The 20,449-nt window shown below is 44.3% G+C and overlaps 1 protein-coding gene and 1 long non-coding RNA gene across 19 annotated transcripts in view; one reads left to right on the top strand and one right to left on the bottom strand.

Annotated features, from left to right (window-relative positions):
- Nucleotides 1-8,998, top strand: part of ARHGAP12 (Rho GTPase activating protein 12) — a 142,472-nt gene extending 133,474 nt beyond the window's left edge. For all 11 annotated transcript variants that reach the window (XM_075922649.1, XM_075922650.1, XM_075922658.1 and 8 more), the window contains 3 exons: nucleotides 3,760-3,894; nucleotides 5,114-5,216; nucleotides 5,733-8,998. In XM_075922649.1, coding sequence (XP_075778764.1) covers nucleotides 3,760-3,894; nucleotides 5,114-5,216; nucleotides 5,733-5,904 — 410 coding nt within the window. In that variant the 3' untranslated portion in view covers nucleotides 5,905-8,998. The remainder of the gene's footprint in view (nucleotides 1-3,759; nucleotides 3,895-5,113; nucleotides 5,217-5,732) is intronic.
- Nucleotides 6,207-20,449, bottom strand: part of LOC106731995 (uncharacterized) — a 69,470-nt gene continuing 55,227 nt past the window's right edge. For 5 of the 8 annotated variants that reach the window (XR_001368231.2, XR_012902097.1, XR_012902095.1 and 2 more), the window contains one exon: nucleotides 6,207-7,931. This is a non-coding gene — a long non-coding RNA (uncharacterized LOC106731995). Of the gene's footprint in view, nucleotides 7,932-11,716; nucleotides 13,592-16,999; nucleotides 17,206-20,449 lie in introns of those variants that run through there. The other 3 variants (XR_012902092.1, XR_012902091.1, XR_012902096.1) reach the window with 3 other exon arrangements.

Genomic DNA, 20,449 nt, shown 5'->3' with positions numbered 1-20,449 from the left:
ATGCCTTTCTGCATCCCAACCGATTGCCTTAACTCACACTCCTTTACTATATTCCAAATCCCTATCACCACATCCAGGCCTGGAGTCCTCACTTGTATTGCAAATGCTACATCCTCAGATCCCTAGAACCCTGAGTCTGTGCCCCAGCCCTTAGCCCTGCATCCCAATCCTCTGTGCTAGGTTGGAGCCCCTTTCACACTCAGAAACCTACTCCTGCCACATTAATTTTGTAACATGCACCGATATGAAGGAGATGTGTCACACATCACCTCCAGATTGATTCACGTAAGGAAATTCGTTCTGTTCAGGAGTGGGAAAAATTAGAGGGAACACCGCTGGCATTCATCCAGAGAAGAGAATCATCCCTCTTTGAGTGTGCTGAGGAAACAGTCTCTCATGCCCAGCCTAGGCTGCTCTAGGTCCTGTGGGCACTCATCTTCCTCCTCCAGAAGGAGCACTGATTGGCACAATCTGAATGCTGGTGCATAAGATGGAGCAGGTCATGACAGCCATTCCCTAGCATCACGCAGTGTTCTGGCCCTATGGTGTCCATTAGGCCTAATACCAATAAGAGTGTACTTGCAGCATCTTAAGCAGCAGTGGACCTTCTCTGCCTTTCTGTCCTCTATTTGTTAGCTGCTTAACAGGCCCTGTTACGCTGTAGAAAGCCCTCCACCAATGTAGTCTATTCAGCAAAATAGAAGTGATGTTCAGTGTGGTCTTTGGCCCATAGAAATCAATCAATGTTGGCTTCTATCCAGGACCTCTTGAAATACCTGCTGAACCTTCGTTTGTCAGTTCTTGCACTTGAATTCATTGAAAGCATAGTTGGCAGCAATATTGGCATTTCATTCCACACACTGAGGAAAGATCAGTCTTCTCCATTACCATGGTAGCAAGGTGCTTAAAAGTGTTTCTTCGTCTCCATCCTCTGGTCTGAGAGCCACTTCCTCTGTGGTATCTTAATTCAGTACTAGCAACTTTAAGGCGACCTCTATTTGAACCTCTGGCATCTTATCCCTTTCTGCTTCTGTGTGTCTCAGCTACATTTCTAGTAGTGATAACTAGATGAGTGAGAGAGTTGCAGGCGCTGATGGAAATGCCTCTTTACACAATTTTCCAAAGACAAAGCAATTTTTAGATAGAAATTTGGTGTATGGCCATAATGTTCCTTAGTTTCATTGGAATCAAGTAGCATGTTTACCTGTCATTTTCCCCCTTATACAGTAGATGTCAGGTAATGTCTAGCCTTCTGTCTGGACAGGTCTAAAGTATTTTGTAATTCTCAGCTGTTTGTGTCATATGTAGGTCATATGATGAGTCAAGTAGTCTTTTCACAAGCTATCTCTAAATGGAGAGCATATTGTATCAAGACTGCACATAAAATAGCTTCAGCTATGTCTTTTAGTATGAGAGCTCATTCTACACCATCTATTACTAGGGATGTAAGTGACTAGTCCCTCGACTAGTCTATCAGAAGCAGCAAGGGGGGAGCAGGAGCCGATGCTAGGGGGGAGCTGGCTTAAAAAACGGTTCCCCTCAGCACTATCTCAGCATGAGGCAGAGGAGTAGCGGGGACCAGCCATAAGCTGGGAATCAGCTGACTCCCAGCCTGCACCAAGTCCCAGATGCTGTGCCTCTACTTTTTTAATGTATTAAGATCCTGCCAGCTATTAATACATTTAAAAATCAGAAGCGTAGCTGGGGGTACCTGGTGTGACCGCTGATTCCCAGCTTTTGCTGGGTCCCCCCTGCTATGCGTCAGCCTTTTAAAAGGCAGAGATGCAGCGGGGTTAGTTCCCGGGGCCAGAGCTAACCCTGCGGTGGCCCCACCACTTATTGACTAGTCGATGGAAAATTCATCGACTAGTTGATTAAACTAAATTTAACATCCCTATCCATTACTGCATTTTCCAGAGAGTATGCAAGTTTTAATCAAGTGAGCTTGCAAATCTTGTTTAGGTAGACTCCAAACCCCACCTTTTGGAGGGTGTTACTACTTGTGAGTTCATGTAAGTATAATACAGAGATGCATCAACTCCTAGAAGAAGAAATGGTTACTTAGTTCAACTTTGGTTCTTTAAGATCTAATGCAGATATGAATTCATTCCATGACTCGCCCTCCATCAGCTGTGCACTAGAGTCGTATCTCTTGGTGTTAAGTTCAAAGGAACTGAGAGGAATTGGTGGGGAGGATGCTGCCTCATATAGCTGAGGAAAGGGCTACTGCAGGGGTGGCCAACCCATGGCTCGTGAGCTACATGTGGTTCTTTTAAAAAAAAAATAATAATAATAATATATTGCAGCACCCATGGCTCCTCAGGGGGCAGCTGTGTGAAAGAGACAGCGCTGTGGCGTCCTGTGCATCCTTCAAAATGACCGATGTTAAAAGAGCAGCTTCTGCCGGGCTCTTTTTTTGCTCGACCAAACACAGCAGCTGGGGTTAGTTTTTGTTTTGTTTGGGAGGGGAGCGTTTTGTTCAACAACTTTTTCCCCTCTGCTCTTTGCACTATATCCACCTCTTTTTTGGCTCTTCATCTGTAACAGGTTGGCCACCCCTCGTCTACAGTAAGATGCAAGTGCCACTCTTCTATGGGAACTGCTAGGTAAAATTATTTGGCTCTGGCATGCTGGGTACACATGTAACCTTTGGCTGGGCTAAAGTTTATTTCATTGCCCTTCTCCAAAGCTAGGAGATGCAGGAAAGCACCTGGAAATGCAGAATTTAGTCATTAAGAATTTTCAGCAAGGAGATTGCCAGGTGTTATCCTCCCCACAATCAAGTCCAAAAGAACAAAATGAATGAACTTTAATTCTTAACTACCAACTTTTAAAAATCTTATGATAAACATAAATAATAACTAAATGTTTACAACATAACATGATTACCTTATAAGCCACAAACATTATCTTCATTATACATCAAGAAAACAAATTTAATTTGTACAGATCAGGTCCCCACAGGAACATGGTAAGAAGAAACTCACAGTTCCCAAAAGCTTAGGTTAAGTTCACCTGATCACCAAATTTGTATAGTCTGCAGAGTTAAAAGCAACATCTTTCCTCCCTTTCTATAATTAACATGGTAGGCAGTGTTCCCTCTAAGCTGTGAGGCAGTGCAGCTTCACAGGTAATTAATCAGCCCCCTGGAGTCAGAGGCTCAGGGCTCTCTGCATGTAGCTAGCTGACTGACTGGGCGGGGCTGTTTAATCACCTGCGAAGCTGTGTGGCCATGCAGTTTAGAGGGAACATTGATGGCAGGCTTCCCTGTTGGAGGATTAACAGTATCACTAACCTGCTGCAAAATGCTTCAGAGTTTGGAGAAAGTGTGCTTTGTGTTTCTGAGCACAGCTTCTCCCAGTCCTCACAGGGCAACCTGGCCTTTTGTAAACCTACTGCTTGCCCTCTTAGTCTGAGTCCAGCTATAAGGAAGCTTTTGAGCATACCCAAAGTGACCATATCCAATTCCACTTCTGGATGTGGAGTGTTAATTATGCATCTGTTTAGCAACAATGATACAGGCAATTAATTCCTTCCTGCCCCAATCTCTTTCTTAAATGAATATCTCCCTACTAGGCATATGGATTACATGAGCATACCTAAATGAAATATCTGCATCACAACCCGAAGAACCATAATTATAATAAACTGATTTCTCTGGTCCTTTCACACTGGGGTCCTTTAATCTTACATAGGAATTAAGTAATTAATGATAAACATCTATTGTGTTATAATAATCATACATATGCTTTCTTTTAGATGAGAAATTGGACTTGAATGACAGCAAATGGGAAGATATACATGTCATCACAGGAGCTCTAAAAATGTTTTTCAGAGAACTGCCAGAGCCACTCTTCACATATAATCATTTCAATGACTTTGTCAATGCAATTAGTAAGTTCATAAAGCATGCATAAAATTTTCATAAATCATGAATATTTAAATATGCATAATACACTTAGTTGAAGTATGTTCTCCTTTTCATTGCTTAAAAAGGAAAAATTATGAAATTTTGTAAAGGTGTTACCTTCTATGCAGTGGTAGTGTAGCCATGTCACACTCAAAATATTAGAGGCAAAGCGAGTGAATGGTCCCTTGAAATGTGTTAACTATTTATGCTAAACAATCTGTTCCACGCTGTTTTTATTTATGAAATTGACTACATTTCCCAGGCATGAAGAAGAGCTCTAGGTAAGCTTGAAAACTTGTCACTTTCAGCAACAGAAGTTAGTTCAATAAAATAGTGGTTCTCAACCAGGGATGCACAGAGATCTTCCAGGATGTATCAACCCATCTAGATATTTGCCTAGTTTTACAATAGGCTACAGTAAAAGCACTAGTTAAAGTCAGTATGAAATTTTAGTTTGTACATCAATGACTTGCTTATACTGCTCTATATACAATACACTGAAATGCAAATATGCTATTTGTATTCTGGTTAATTTACTTTAGAATTATATGGTAAAATGAGACAGTAAGCAATTTTTAGCGCTTACTTATAAAATATATTTTTATTTTATATCTGATTTTGTAAGCAAGTATTTTTATGTGAAATGAAACTTGGGGGTACATGAGACAGACTCCTGACAGAGGTACAGGAGCTGGGAAAGGTAGCAAGCTCTGCAATAAGATATTTTACCTTCCAGTCTTGACTTTAAAGCAGGGGTGAGGAACTTCCAGCCCAGGGGCTGGATGCGGTCTCCGGCTTGCCTGGATGCAGCCCTCAAGGCTCAGGGCCCCCCTGCATTGGGGAGCCTGTGCTGGCACTCCAGCCTCCCTGCTTCCCCACCATGGAGCTGGAGCACACAGTCTACTAGGCTGGGTGTCCCTAGGTTCTGGTGTGCAAGGGGAATGTGAGATTGTCTTTCTCCTTCTCATTAGGAGCCCATTTCAGTGAGGGTTGTTTGTTTTTGGCTTTTGTGTGCAGCCCCCAACCCAAAAAAGTTCTCTCGCCCTGCTTCCGAATATCAGTAATATTCAGTGTGACCACTAGGTGGCAATGTGTTGTTTAATATGAGCACTGTAAAATTATGCACTTCATTCAGTGTTTGGTTTGGTATATGCTACCAAAATTTTAAATAATAATAATGAATGTATGGTTTGTCTCTTCCAGAACAAGAACCAAGACAGCGTGTTCATGCTGTCAAAGATTTAATTAAACAGTTGCCAAAGCCAAATCAAGATACCATGCAGATACTTTTTAGACACCTCAAGAGGTGAGTGGTAGAAGGAGTCTTAATGTACTGCAGAGCTCCCTTAAAGCTAGGGTTACCAAGTAGCAAGTGTGAGAAATTGGGAGAAGGGGTGGGGAGTAACATATGCCTATATAAGACAGAGACTTTCCCTATGAAATTGGGACATGTGGCCATCTTTCTTACAGTCCTGGGGAATGGTTCTAATCATTCTTCCTTTAGTTTCCTGTGCTTCATCAAAGCAAAACACTTGTCTGTGTTTATATAAGTGTGCAGAGAAGCAAACCCAACTTTTGGCAGTAGTTTTTAGTTTTGCTGTTACCTTCTGAAGCTTCAGATTATAGAGACAGAGCTAGTTTCAAATATATTTGAAATAGTGAAGGTTATATTACAGTAGTGCCGTTTTTTGTGAATGATAGTAAATATGGAATAAATATTGTGAAGAATTACTAATTTGGTTTTGTTTCTCTTCTGGTAACACATTATTTTCTCTCATCAATCAATTTAATTTTCAAATAACATTTTCTTCTTTTTCCCCAGAGTTGTAGAAAATGGAGAAAAGAATCGAATGACCTATCAAAGCATAGCAATAGTTTTTGGACCAACTCTATTAAAGCCAGAGAAAGAGACTGGTAACATGGTCCACACTGTATACCAGAATCAGATTGTAGAATTAATTCTACTGGAACTGAACTCTATCTTTGGACATTGAAATTTTCTGAGAATTAAAACTGAAGTGATGAGTTGTCAACAGATTTCTATCAAAAGTCAAATCTGTGTGTACATGATGTATTGTGTTTGTGGACCAAGAAACAGCTCAATTTTGCACTTTTCAATGGGATGGGAGGGAAAGACATGGAATGAGCATTTGGCCGATTGAATTGCTATTAATGCAAATTGATGAAATTTTGAATTTATAATTTCACTTATATTGTGATTATTAAAAATTTTGTATTCTACCTTTTTTAATAATTTCAATTCTAGTATGAACATATACACTGGATTTCTTGGTGGAAAGCTTAAAATTGATCAGACTGGATAATCTGGAATTTTTTTTAACCTTTAAAAAAACCTTTCCTCTGCTTGAAAGGTTGAGGAAAACCCTATCAACTGGCTTTGAAAATGTTCTTGGATACTTATAGTGATAATAAAATTATATCCTATGCATATGTACTGAAACCTGTGTAGATCCTGTCAACAGGGATTCTGCATGCAGTGTGACTGTTTTTAAGCTAGTGCTAACAGTGGTCAGTGTGGTTTACAGTAATGCAAATAATCCCTCACTTGAGGCTTACTTTTTAAAAAAAAGTAATATGTAGCATCCTTGCTGGAACATCTAATTGCTTGATAGAAGAAGACCCTATTATTTGTAACACTGAACTTGCATTGTAAGTATATCCAGCAGAGGATTTGTTTTGCCACATATTAGAATTTTTATTTAATACACAAATCCATTTTTCTGGGTATTGGACTACATTTTGTGCTATAGTGAATTGCAGTTAACAATCCTAATTCAAATACCAACTTTACTAACACTGTACAGAGTTCTTGGAATGATCCTGTGGTAGTGAACATTTTTGGATGCAAATACAGACTTAAGAAGTGAATGATCTTTGGCTTATGTACATAATTCAGTTTTTGTATAGTTTCAGAGTACCTTCTAGTTGCACATTTCTAATCATGGCTAGATTAGATACAGAGAGTGTAACATTTCCAGTGTATGTCTGGGTTTCCTCAGTAAAACAGGTTACTCAAAAAACTAAATGTGCACTTTTAGATGTTAATTACATTTGCAGGCAAATATTTGTAATGCAAATGGTACTGGAAAAATACCGTGTGTGCTTGCTAAATTGTTAATGCACTACAAGAAGAGCCTTTTAGGTTATTTAATATGTACAGGATACATTAGAGAAATGTATTACAGATACTAACATTTGCAAATAATGGGAATATGTTCCACTAGATGTTTGTTGGAAATAATGACATAATGCTAAATTCAATTATTCCTTTTTACATTAATAATGTAGATTAATTTGTAAAATAAATTGGCTTTGGAAGATTTTTGTTACAGGGAGCATGGTCTACTGAAGATTTTTTAAATGTATTTTTTTAGACTAACTGCTGTACCTGATATTTGTTATGTCTAATCTGAATAAAGAAAACCATTAGCTAGTTTGGAATTTGCTAATCCAAATTTGGATGACACTGAATTTGCAAATACTCTCAAATATTCAGTTGTATGACTGCCTGAAATGACATTTCTCCTGCAGCAGAATCATTGTGCTGTGGTTACAAATGAGCCTCTAAAAGAAATGTTTAAGAATCCCTCTTTTTCCTCAACAGTAATTGGACTGTATGATGAAGGTGGATATTGGTTTAAATTTGAAAATATTTATAAGTATTCCACACAAATGTTTTTGTCATAATGTTTGATATGTTCCACGCACAAATCACCACCACAAAAGGAAGGCAAAAAAGTGATGAAATTATCCAATTTGACCTGTGATCTCTTCTGTATGTTCAAAGTGAGGATTTCAGAAGCAGAAAGCTTGCTTGAAAAGTCTTTGTAGATAAAAGAAGGGAAAACTAATGTTGTGGTTTTCTCACCTTTTTTAGTATGGTAGTGATGAAGTCTTGCAGTTTGTTGCAAAACAACTTGGGTGAGAATCACGATATCAATAAATCAGTGTTGCATTTTTAACCTCCTGTTGAGCTTTAAAAGTATAATTTCTTTGATACCTGTTCAGAAACACAATATGTTAGTAGAAAATATGAATGAACTTGAAATCTGTTGTTAATTATTCAAATCCCAATTTTTTAAAACATTTATTTCTTTTGAATAATATTGCTTAAGTACAGATGATGTCTAAGTGTTGCTATATTCAAAGTAAGAAAAAACCTGTTTTTGAATATCCTCATAACAGTGAGGAATATAACTTTCCATTATATTCCCAGAGGATTTAGTATTTATTACATAATGTTATTTATAATATACTTTATTTTTCATGAAGCAAGTGATATGAAAGCTTTAATTTGCTAAATGTTAGTTTGGGAAGAGGGAAATTCTTAAAAAGCCCCAATAAATGTGGCAGTCAACAGGCAAATAAAACTGATCTACTTAATGGAAAAAGACAAACATGCCTACTAGAAGTTTTATACATTAGAACCATGACAGTTTACTTATTTTATCTCTTGCTTCTTTTTCAAACCCTAGTGTTAGAAATGTGGCAAATGTAGCACAGATTAATCTTCTGTGTCTAAGATTAGTCAGTTGCCAAGCTGCTTCCTGAAACTGGCACACCTTTAAGTATAAGAGGTTTATGGTTTGGTTTGACATTTTATTTTTACATTGAATATTTCAATATCACCATGGAACACAGGACAGGTTGATGAAAGCTGAGCAGCTGAAAAAAATAAAGGTAAATAGTTACATTTCATAAGTTTTATTTGAGCCCAAAATAGGAATAAAAATGTGTAAAGAAAAGTGAATAGTTATGAAAGTTTGATATTTTTATTAAAACTGGAGACAATTATTAGTATGCCAAAACTTTTCAGATTTACAGCCTGTATCCTCATTGTGGCTATGTATTTGTCAACTTGTTTTGCAAACTCAAGTTTGGCCCATTGTCAATAGCTGCATGGCTCATGGAAGTGCTGTATATAGTATTACTAAAAAGTGACATTTAGAACTGCTCAAGCTTGGTATTGAGGAAATTTTGCCATAATTACTATCGATCAATGCAGAGAACTGGGTGCAAATAAAGACTATTTTAATAAATGTTTAAATAAAATAGTTTTCAAATTGACTTGACATGTCCCTTTGGTTTTTCTTTAAAAACAGTCGTGAATGTAATCAAATCTTACAAACTAGCAAGCCTGTCCTGAACTTCAGCCATCAAATTAAAGCCATAAGTAAAGTCCTTTATTGCATCCTCTGCATTATGACATTCAAATCCTAACAGCATTGGAGAGAGAAGGTGAGCTAGAAAATATTATGCTAATTAAAAGTTCAGTCTAAAACAGTAAATAGCTATACTTTAGCTAGTTAATTACAGAGTGCTACTTTTTGTTTCCCTTAAAGGAAACAACTTTATTCAGACGCAGAAAAGAGCAATGATATTTTGGAATCTATTGGTAATTCATAAGCCATAAACTTCAGGCAGTCAGACATTTGGCTCTGAAGGAGGAGGTACAGAATGTCTAATAAGGCATTCTGCAAAGAGAAGGGACTTCCTCTGAAGAATCTTAATTAGTCTTCACAATTGCAAAGTTTTGTGGGCAAGCAGCTGCTGAGTCTGTATTCTGCTGGCTCACAAAGTACCCTATGTGATTACGGAACTTAAATGAACATTTTTCTTCATGGCATTCTCGTAAACAGAACACTTGTAAAACAAGATAACACTATGACAAAGTAACATAAAAGGCATTTGGAGGGGACTTGGCCTCTTTTGGTTCCATTTTTCCCTTGAGAATTAAATGGTAGCTCAGATATTAAAGAATTTACAATTTCCCTAAATTGACTGGCTTCAGAGAAAATTATATATAGACACTTATAATGATTTTTGTGAAAGAAAATAAGTAGCTAATCTACCTCTAGCAGCTGTATAAATATCTATGAATCAGCAATTCTTAAATGAACTCTTAGTTTTATAGATGGGGTGGGATTTGTTTTGGTAATGAATAGGTATTTCTTTTAGGATTGTTCCACTACTTGCACAGATATATAGCTTATCAGGAAACCAAAAATAGAGATCACTGGCTTAGGGGTAAGTTGATACTACCCCCAAAGGATTCTGCAGGTGACGAGAGAGATACTGAGAGGGAGATTTGAGAGGTCACACAAATGGCCCAAAGCAACTGAAGTACTGAAGATGGAAGAGCCAAACTGGACGACCAGAAAGAAACTGGAGCACAGTAGAAGGGCCAGGGAGCAGAGATCTGAGCAAGCCAGATTGCATGGAATTCTGCTCTGTTTGCCAGCCTATTCTGCAATAAAACCCACCAATGCATGAAAATCACATTTCCTTTCCCAAGACCCCACTCCTTTGGGGCCCCATCCTCTCTGTTCCTCTCCTCTCCATCACTTCCTATCCCCAGCTGTTATACACTGTCACTGGGTTGAGACAGGAGGTGCGGGCTCTGGGTTGGGAATGAGGGATTTGGGGGTGCAAAGGAGTGAGAAGTGCAAGCTCTGGGAAGGAATTTGGATGCAGGAGAAGGAGATGCTGGCTTGGGGAGGGGGCTCCAGGCTGGGGAGTGTTGTGCTCAGGTGGAAGGTTGGGGTGCTGAGCAAGTCACAGGCTTGTGGATATGAGGGTGCAGGAGTTTGGGTTGGATATGTGAGGGTCTCAGGGCAAGGAGGCTGTGATTATTCTGGGCTCAGGAGACAGATTTGTGATGTGTGGATGGTGCAGGAGTGTTGTGGCAGAAGACTGAAGATGTGGGGATGCAGGAGTTTGGGGATGTAAGAGACTCAGAATAGGGGGTTCCAGTGTATGATAGGCTCAGATTTGGGGTCAGGTGATGCTGCAGTGAGATGGGGATTTGGTGGCAATTGGGGGATGTTGGCCAGACTTCATTTTTAAATAAAATGTCAAACTCAAAAGGTTTTAGCATTGTCTTTATTTGAGAGGGCAGGGAACTTTTGAGTCACTGACCCACAAAAGTCAGTTGGGACCTCACAAGTGCGATACAAAAAAAAACCACTCCAGAACCCCAAGCCTCACTAATGTGGTCCCAACTGTGATGGTGAGCGCAGGGGACAGAGTGCTAGTGGGTGCTGGGGCTGGGGAGAGGGTGCTGGTTGCTGGGGTAGGTGGCAGGGTGCTGGGGCCAGGGACTGGGTGCTGGGGACAGTGCTGGTGGGGGCAGGGTACTGGGGGGAGGGGGGAGTTGGAGCAGGGGACAGGGGCAGCTGGGATCAGTACCTGGCAATCCTGCAGCACCTATGGGTTCTAGGAAGTGTGCGACTGCACTTCCCCTCCCCAAACAGCTGGCATGAGTACTGCCTGAACAGCAGGGGCTGTTGCACTCCAGCAACTTCCACGATGCCATCCTGCAGGGGGGAGGGTGTGGGGAGTCCCAGGACAGAGAGCGCTGCCTGCACAGTCGAAGCTGTGCAGACCCAGATCTCCTGACTCTCCCCTCCCCCATGCAGAAAGGCCATGGAACTAAGTTACAGGGTGCCACAGCCCCAGCTGTTCAGGCAGCATGTGCTGGCTCCTTTGGGGAGGGGAAGTGCTTCCCTCCCCACTATGGGTCATGTGGGGTTACCCCTGTCCAGAACCCCCTATGTGTGCCGGCTGGGAGCAACTGTTCCCCTCTGTCCCTGCCTCACTATGCCTTTGCGTCACCAGGGAGGAAGGGAAAACAAGTTGCTGCTTCTTTAAGACAGTGGCTAGCTGGCATGCTCCCTTTCAGAGGGTTGGGGGGAATGCCAGCTCCTTGCGGAACCCCAGGGTTCCACGGAGCACCAATTGGGAAACACTGCTATAAACTAACTAGGGACAAGTAGTTGAGCTTACTTTTTACTGGGGATGTAAGTTCCTGTTCCACTTTCACAGTCTGCCCCCAAATTTGAGGCCCATTGAAGGAAATTAATCTTTTATAAACATGTTCCAGATACAACTGATTAGCTCCATTCCTTTTCCTTTCTGCACGGTTGTTTGCATTCTTGTAACAATATTAATCTGTGAAAGTCATGAAGCAAAATATAACCGATGTTGTTACTCTTGCCTTTCTTGTGTCTAAACTTTGCAGATAATTCTTAATCCACTGTATAATTTGGTTTGAAAAATGAACCTATCCACTGCTTTGGTGCTTAATACTAAACATTTTCACCTCTGATTAAACGAACAAGATGGTGACTGGTAGCTATTTTGCCCTATTTTTTTGTCACCTCAAACAACTGAATGATTACATGGAAGCAAGGGGGTGTTTTCTGAGCCTCATTCTGCTGCTCTTCATCCCTCTATCAACTGTTGGAATTGTGCAGGTTATTATGCATAGGGCTGTATAGCTCATTAGACACTGAGAAAAAGTCAGTGGCATGGTCAGCGATCTTGCCAGAAGGAACCGTGAATGGAGCCAAGCCTGGACAGATGGATTAGGCCTGGGATAATTTGTCAGGTTTACTCAAAGGTGTGAGAAATCCACACTCCTGATCAAGTTTGGGGTGAACAATAACATGCCAGCAGTTTGCCAGTGTTAGCCCCTGGCAGGCTGCTGCAGCTGTATTTATCTACAGAGCCCCAGGTACCAACTATCACGGCTTCTGTTGGCTGTGGATCGCTGTTTCTGGCCAACAGGAGTTTCAATTGCTGGTACCTGTGGGTGTGCAGGTAAATATAGTGGAATGGGCCCACCAGGACCTAACCCTGGCAGTCTGAATCCAGCCTGCAGGCTGATATTTGCTTACCCTGATTTATTTACACTGAATCTAGCCCTCCCCTCACTCCTTTCCTGGGAGCAATATGATGTCAACAAAAGAGCTTCCATCAATGTAACTACTGCCTCTTGGGGACATGGATTAACTACAGGAATAGGGAAGTGCTCTAGTTAGGGTAGTAGTATCTTCACTAAAGTGCTACCATAACCCAGCTGCATGGGTACAGCACTGTATGTGAACACACACCAACATAAGTGTTTTGAAATTATTTAAGTAGATCTTAGGAGAAGGGGACTTGACTTTGCAGCAACAGTCAAGCTTGAATCTAGGCCTTTTATAAAAATCCATGGGATAGTCCTCCCACCCCCATATACCTTTCCCCTGTTGTTCCAAGTACTTCACAAAACAAGCCACAGTCATTCTCATAACTGCAACTGATTTGATACCCATTCCTCAGGTACATGGTAGTCTGGCCACCCACCTCCTCTTGCAGGACACAGGCCAAATCCTCCATCCCAGTCTAGAACTTCTCCATCTGAAGGGGGCCACTCACACTAAAGGCTTTTCACTTGAAGTTTAAACACAATACACATGCAAGTCTCCACTACCACAATGAGCTTATACCCCTACCTGGGTTTAAAGTGGCAGTCCACCTGGCTGTACCCACTCCCCATTTTGCTGTATGATATCTATGTAAACCATCCTCAGTAATCTTGATTATTTTTATAAAGCTTTATCCCCCTCACTATCGCATATTGTTGTAACACCAATAGGCCGCAATCCAGGCCCCACTGTGCTTATGTGCTGTAGACACACAACATGTTCCTTGGCCCTGAAGAGCTAGGACAGTAGCACCATGCTGGGCCCTGTACATGTATCTGGGCACAGTTACACACAGCTGGATATGGTGCCTGGACTGATGAGGGGAAAAAAAGATACCACTTAGACTGTAATTTTTTAAAGTATTTTAATCTTTAAAACAACTAGGGGGTGGTGTCCCTTGCTCACTATGCTCACCACATCTGCCCCTGCCCCTGCCCCCTGGCTGCTGCAACTCCTCAATGCCAAGCCAGCCCTGGCTCTCTTCCCCACAATAGCTGGGGTGTTGGGCTGGTCCGAGGCCATGGCTGGCCTAGCTCTTGCCATCTGCTGGGTGAGTGGGAGGGCCTTCTCTGGGCCTTTTAGGCCCCATGCTCCTCCTACCCAGCCCTTCCCCCCCCCCCCTTCAGCTGGCCCCAGCTCTCAGTCCCACCCCACCCACTTGTCCACTTTCCCGCCCTCTCCCCCCCGGAAAAGGGGCCAGGGTGAAGGCACTGTGCCACAGCACTCTCTCTGGCCGCCAGGAAGGGATGGGCTGAAGCCATGGGGGGCATGGCTCTCCCCGCTGGCTGCCAGGGACTGTCTGAGGCCACCTCAGCTTTTTCCCCTCCTCAAGTGGCTGAAGCCACCCCAGGCCCTTGCCCCCCCACCTGACCACCAGGGATGGGAGGGGGGTGAGGCCTGGCCATTCTTCGCTCCCCCCCATACACCCTCGGATGTCAGAGGGTAGGGCTTGGCCGAGTCCATGGCAGGGGAGACTTTGCAAGAGCATGTGTGGCTGACACCCTCTGTCCACCCACTTCCTCTCCCCCCCCCACCCCGGTACCAGGGAGGCTGGGGTCCTCAGCACAGCTAAGGGAGGGAGGAGGCCAGATGGCTGAAGGGGGAGGGGCTGCAGGATGCAGTGTGACAATGACATCACTGTTGTCCCGCTGGAAAAACTTTCTATATATACACAGATCTGGCTAGGTCTACACTGGAAGCTTCTTGCGCAAGAACTCTTTTGTGGAAGAGTTATTGCGCAAAAAGACTTCCACAAGCGTACATCTACACTGGCATATGCTTTTACACAAGAGCATCCATGGTACTGTAAACGCTCTCTTGTGCAAGAAAGCTCTGATGGCCATTTTAACTATAGGGGCTTCTTGCGCAAGAAATTCACGTTGCCTGTCTACACTGGCCTCTTCTGGAAGAGCTCTTGTGCAAGAGGGCTTCTTCCTGAGAGGGAACATCAGAGTTCTTGCACAAGAAGCCCAGATTTTCTACAATACAATGTCAGTTTACTTGCGCAAGAACGTGCAGCCAGTGTAGACAGGCGGCATGTTTTTGCACAGAGCAGCCATTTTCGCGCAAGAACGCGCCAGTGTAGATGCAGCTAGAGAGAGAGAGCAGTAAATAGGTGCTGTGCTGCTTGTCTACAGTTAAGTAATGGAAAATAAATGTTAAACACTGATGCTATCGGCTCTTGCCTCATATAATTTCCTAGTTTATAATGCATTGTGTCCAGGCTGATGAAATCAAACTCTTAATGGTGAATTACTTGTCATGTTGATTTGCCTATGCTCTTTATTAGCCTTAGCAAAAATACTTAGACTAGTCTCTCTCTATAAGGCTTATCGTAGCGTAGGAAAAGTGAGCTCATTTATAATGCCTGAGCTGTAGTCTTCAGGCAAATCATGGAGTGTGTTCTGCTGCGTGACTATTTGAGTTAGTGTAGCATTTCTGAATCTCAGCCATGGAGCAGGACTCCCATGTTCTTAGGCACTGTATAAGCACAGACCAAAGAGACAGTCCCTACCCTAACAAGTTTGTGACCTAAATTCTTGGGATTTTGGTTTCCTTGATATTCTGGTTTGGGACTGGTCCTCATCTTTGCACAAACATCCTGTCATTTTTGTTCACAAAAAAATGAGTGTTTCCTCCAGCCTTTCTGCTGGGAACAGAGAGCCCTCTCTCCCTTGGTTTATGAGCTATAAGTATTCTTCACTCTTGGGCATGTAGCCTCCTTTCCCGACCTATATGTTTGTCTAAAAAGCACAAGATTGCAGTTTCTTGTAGCTTAACTGAACTATTGTTGCCCAGAGATAGTTTATTCCCATTAGTTACTGGGCTCAGAATTCCTTCTTTGACATTTTAAAAATAACACTTCTTTCAGGGCTAGTCTGTCCTTTTCCCTCTTTGGTAAGGATGGACTTCACTATCAATCCACCTGTTATTTCTACTGCATTGAAAGTCAGTACAAGTCGGGACTGTTTGCTTCCTTATTTGTACAGTCTCATCACTGAGAATGTGGACTGGAATGTGCTCTCCACTGCAAAGAATGCTGCTTTGCCTGCAGGGAGCATAACACACAATACTACAACACTGATGGCTGCTTTCTAATAATGTATCTGAGCCAAGTAGTACTATAGATTTTTAAATGACTGAATGCATAGGAATATAACAACTTTACAGGTGACAATTAAGTAAAAGCAGATTTCTTATGGGCCCCATATTTCATGGTGTGACAGCAGTACAGAAAAGTTAACAAAACAATTGGATATTTTTTATGTGAGGTTTGGGAGGGCAATGCAATTTCATGCCAACACTTGAACATCATTTAATCATTTGAGTAGACTAATACATATAAGCAGGGCTCGACAAATTATAGAAAACACTACTTGCCAGACAAAGGGACTCGCCACTCCCACTGCGTGACCCCCACCATGCAGGCGCGTGCTACCCGGAGAACGCGACAACCAGGATGGCATGTTTGCTGCACGGGGAGCGCAGCATTCTGACAGTGGTCTGCGCCGCTTGCTCCTGTGTGGCCGCCCAGCTGAGTGGCATGCAGGGGGGCCGAGTCCTGGGCCGGGAGCTGGAAGCGGGGGCGGGGCCACACGTGGGCTTAGGGCGGGGTCAGAGTGCGCATGCGTCCCTGACGTCGGGGAGAGGCACCAGCACAAGAGAGCGCTGCATTCAAAAGGGGAGCAGAAGAGAGGAGGGAAGAGAGTAACGGAGGGAGAGGGGGGAGAACAGAGGAGTGAGCTAGAAGATGGCATTGGGCGGAGGAGTGAAGGGGGAGAACGAAGGGGGACGGGAGTTGGAGGAGGTCAGAGAAGGCAGGAGGGAGATGGGGAGTGGAGCAGAGAGCAGAGGACATGAAAGGAGAAGCAGAGGTAGGAAGCAGCCCAGAGCGGGGACACTAAGGAGCCCCGTCCTACACTGGCCCCGCCCTACGCCCGCGTGCAGCCCCGCCCCCACTTCCGGCACTCGTCCCAGGACTCGGGCCCTCCCCCCGCACGCTGCTCAGCTGGGCAGCCGCATGGAAACAAGCGGCGCAGACCACTGTCAGAACACAGCGCTGCCCATGCAGCACGGGGGTCAGCGCCGTTGAAGTGCTGGGCGGGTCATCCTCACTACGCCGGGGTGGCTCCGCCCCGTCACAGCTCGCTAGCTGCCAAAATCTATTCGCCACAGGCGAGTGGGCGAGCAGACTTGTCAAGCCCTGTATATAAGCCATCTCTCAAATTACTGAACATCTGAATACTTTAATGCCACTGCATAGGAAGGCTTCTATTACCAGCTCCATTCCTTAGTTGTCTGAACAAGAGTTACTCACCTGTGCAGTAATGTCTGTCCTTCGAGATGTGTGTCCCCATGGGTGCTCCATTACAGATGTTGGGCACATCCTGGCACACCAGCTCAGAGAGTTTTCCTTAGCAGTAGCCCCCACCAGACTACGCATGCACAGATGCTGCCTCGTGCTGTTCGCACCCTTTCTGTGGAGCGCGGTCCAGCCTGACAGTTTCTCCTAGCTGGAACTATCTGAAAAAACAGAGAACAGTTCTGAATCAGGGAGGAGGGCGGGTCATGGAGCACCCATGGAGACACAAATCTTGAACAGATGTTATTGCACAGGTGAGTAACTCTTCTTCGTCGAGTAGTGTCCCCATGGGTGCTCCACTACAGGTGAATACAAAGCAGTGGTCTGATGTAAATGATGTGCTTTGGAATCAAGGTCTCTGCACCATGGATAGGACTGCCTGGGCCACCGCAGCATTGGATGTTAGCATGCTTGCAAGGGTGTAATGTCCGGCGAAGGTCAAGATGGAAGACCAAGTGACAGCACGGCATATGTCTCAGAGCGGCACACCTTTCAGGAAAGCCGTGGAGGTTGCAATCCCTCTAGTAGAGTGTGCCCTCGGTCTATGAGGTAACGATTATTACGCAAGGAATAACAGCGAGTGATGCAGGATATGATAAGGGTGGAAATGCGCTGTGCAGAAAGTTGCTGGCCCTTAGAAAGGTCCGCTATAGACAACAGAAGATGCTGTGACTTTCGAAAGGGGCACGTTCTTTGCAGATAAAAAGCAAGCGCTCTTCTGACATCTAGCGTATGTAAGCGCATCTCCTCCAGGTTGGAGTGCAGTTTGGTGTAAAAGGTAGATAAGGTTATAGGTTCGTTTACATGAAATGGAGAGTTGACCTTTGGCAGAAAGGCAGGGTGAATGTGCAGTGTTATCCCCACTCGGTGAATAATGTTTATGGGGGATCAGCAGAGTATTGCCAGTTCACTCACGCGCCGTGCAGAGGTGATGGCAAGCAAGAATGTCACTTTCATCGTAAGTGTATGCAGATTACATGTTGCAAGTGGTTCAAAGGGAGGATGGGTCAGAGTGTCCAGGACCAGACCTAGGTCCCACTGTTCTGGGGGAGGTTTGTGAGGGGGATACAGGTTTGCGATACCCTTTAGGAATCTTTTGGTAAGCGGGTGAGCGAAGACTGACCAACTTTCGATGGGCGGACGAAAGGCAGAAATCTCCACTAGATGGTGAGAAGATCACTAGTCCTCTGGTCTTCAGTTGTAGAATATAGTCTAGTATCTGATGGATCGATATCACTAGAGGATCGACAGCCCTTACCTCGCACCATGACTGAAATCGACGCCCTTACCTCGCACCACGACTGAAATCGTGAAGGTAGGTCTTTTGGGTGGTTTGGCGTCTACTGTGTATGAGGACGTCCTTGACTGCCTGAGAGCAAGTCATTTCTGGGCCCTGGAGCCAGCTAGGAGCCATGCCATGTGGTGAAAACGGTCGATGTGGGCGTGAAGGAGGGACCCGTGCCGTTGCGACAATAAGTTGTGTAACTGCGGAAGTCGTCATGGTTGTGATACTGACATCTGTGTTAGCTGAGAGCCAGATCTGTCGGGGCCAGAATGGTAATATCCATTATCACTGTTGCCCCCTCTCTGTCTATTTTCTCCAGCAACCGTGGAGTGAAGGCGATGGGGGGAAAGGCGTAGAGTAAGTGGTGAGGTCTCCTGTCGATAAGGAAGGCATCCCCAAGGGAAGCTGTGTCTATGCCTGCTCTCGAACAATAGAGGCGGCACTTTCTGTTGACCCGAGTGGCAAAAAGGTCTATGGTGGGATACCCTCAATGCTCAAAGAGGTTGCAGACTACTTCGTTGAGCAATTCCCACTCACATTGCAGGGGAAAGGCACTGCTGAGGGCATCGGCAATAGTATTGTTCCTGCCAGGGAGGTAAGCAGCAGTGAGTGTGATTCCATGCCGGACAGCCCAATTCCATAAGTGGATGGATTCAGTGCAGAGGGACTGGGATCTGGCACCGCTCTGCCGATTGATGTAGTAGACAATGCGAATGTTGTTGGTGAGAATTCGTACTGTGATGCTTCATATTACATGCAGGAAGTGTTTGCAGGCGTTGAACACAGCTTGCAACTCCAGAAAGTTTATGTGCTATAGGGACTCCTGATGCGTCCAAAGCTCCTGAAAATGATAGTGACGCATATAAGCTCCCCAACCGATTAGGGATGCATCTGTGGTGATTTGTGCAGCTGGTTTCAGGCTGTGAAAGGGGACGCCTGATAGGATATTCTTCAGGTTGAGCCACCACAGTAGGAGTCTTTCAAGTGTTTGGGGACAACAGAATTGCGTGTGCTCTGGTTGCCCGGTGTGTATACGGTGAGTACCCAATGTTGAAGGCACCTCAGGTGGAGTCTTGCGTGGGGTACCACATAAGTGGTGGCCACCATGTGACCCAGCAGTTTCAGGCAGGTAAGTATATGGGTGATTTGGGGGCAGCAAGTAAGGCGTTCCCGAGGTCTTAGATGGTATGGAATCTGTCCAGGGGTAAATACGCCGTAGCGGCTACGGAGTCCAGCCTCGCCCCAATGAACTCAAGAGACTGGGAAGGCATCAGAGAAGACTTCGAGAGATTGAGAATGAGCCCTAGGGCTTCGAACGTAACCCTGGATGTGTTGACCGCTGCCATAGCTTCATCTGCAGAAGGAGCCTTCAGCAGGCAGTTGTCCAAATACGAAAAGATAGTGATGCCGAGGCCTCAGAGGTCGGCGGCTATGACTGCTAAGGTTTTTTAAAACACACTCAGTGCTGCCAAGAGGCCGAATGGTAGCACTCTATACTGGTAATGTCATGCACCCAGTGTGAAACCGAGGAGCCTCCTGTGATCCGGGTGCACGGTTACGTGGAAATAAGTGTTCTCCAGATCGAGGGATGCGAATCAATCCCCTTCGTTCAGAGCTGGAATGATAGAGGCTAACATGACCATCTTGAATTTTTGTTTTTTGAAGGTAGCAGTTGAGTCTGCGGAGATCCAGGATAGGTCTCCACCCTCCAGACTTCTTTTGGGTGAGGAAATATCGGGAATAGAAGTCTTTCCCTCTGAACTGCTTCGGCACCATCTCCACTGCCCCGATGGTAAGTATACTTAAAACCTGCTCCAGCTCCAAATATTGCTGGAGCATGAGCACCACGAGCCCACACAACTCGCTGCCCATGCCTCTGCTGGCTAGCCGGCTCTCTCTCTTTTTCAGAGGGGGCAGGGGAGTGCCGGCTCCTCGCGGAACCCCTAGTTTTGCTCCGCGGAACCCCAGGGTTCCCCGGAGCACCAATTGGGAAACACTGCTCTATGGCAATGTATTAATCCTTGCCCCTGTACATATACAATTTACTTGAGTGAGTAAGCACAAGTGAAGACTGCCAAACACTGAACAGAGAATGGAATCAGTATCTCTTCAAACAAGTA

This window comes from Pelodiscus sinensis, chromosome 2 (genome assembly GCF_049634645.1).
Source record: "Pelodiscus sinensis isolate JC-2024 chromosome 2, ASM4963464v1, whole genome shotgun sequence".
Classification (NCBI taxonomy): Eukaryota; Metazoa; Chordata; order Testudines; family Trionychidae; genus Pelodiscus; species Pelodiscus sinensis.
Note: the sequence above shows the minus strand (reverse complement) of the source record. Positions and strands in the feature narration are given on the sequence as shown.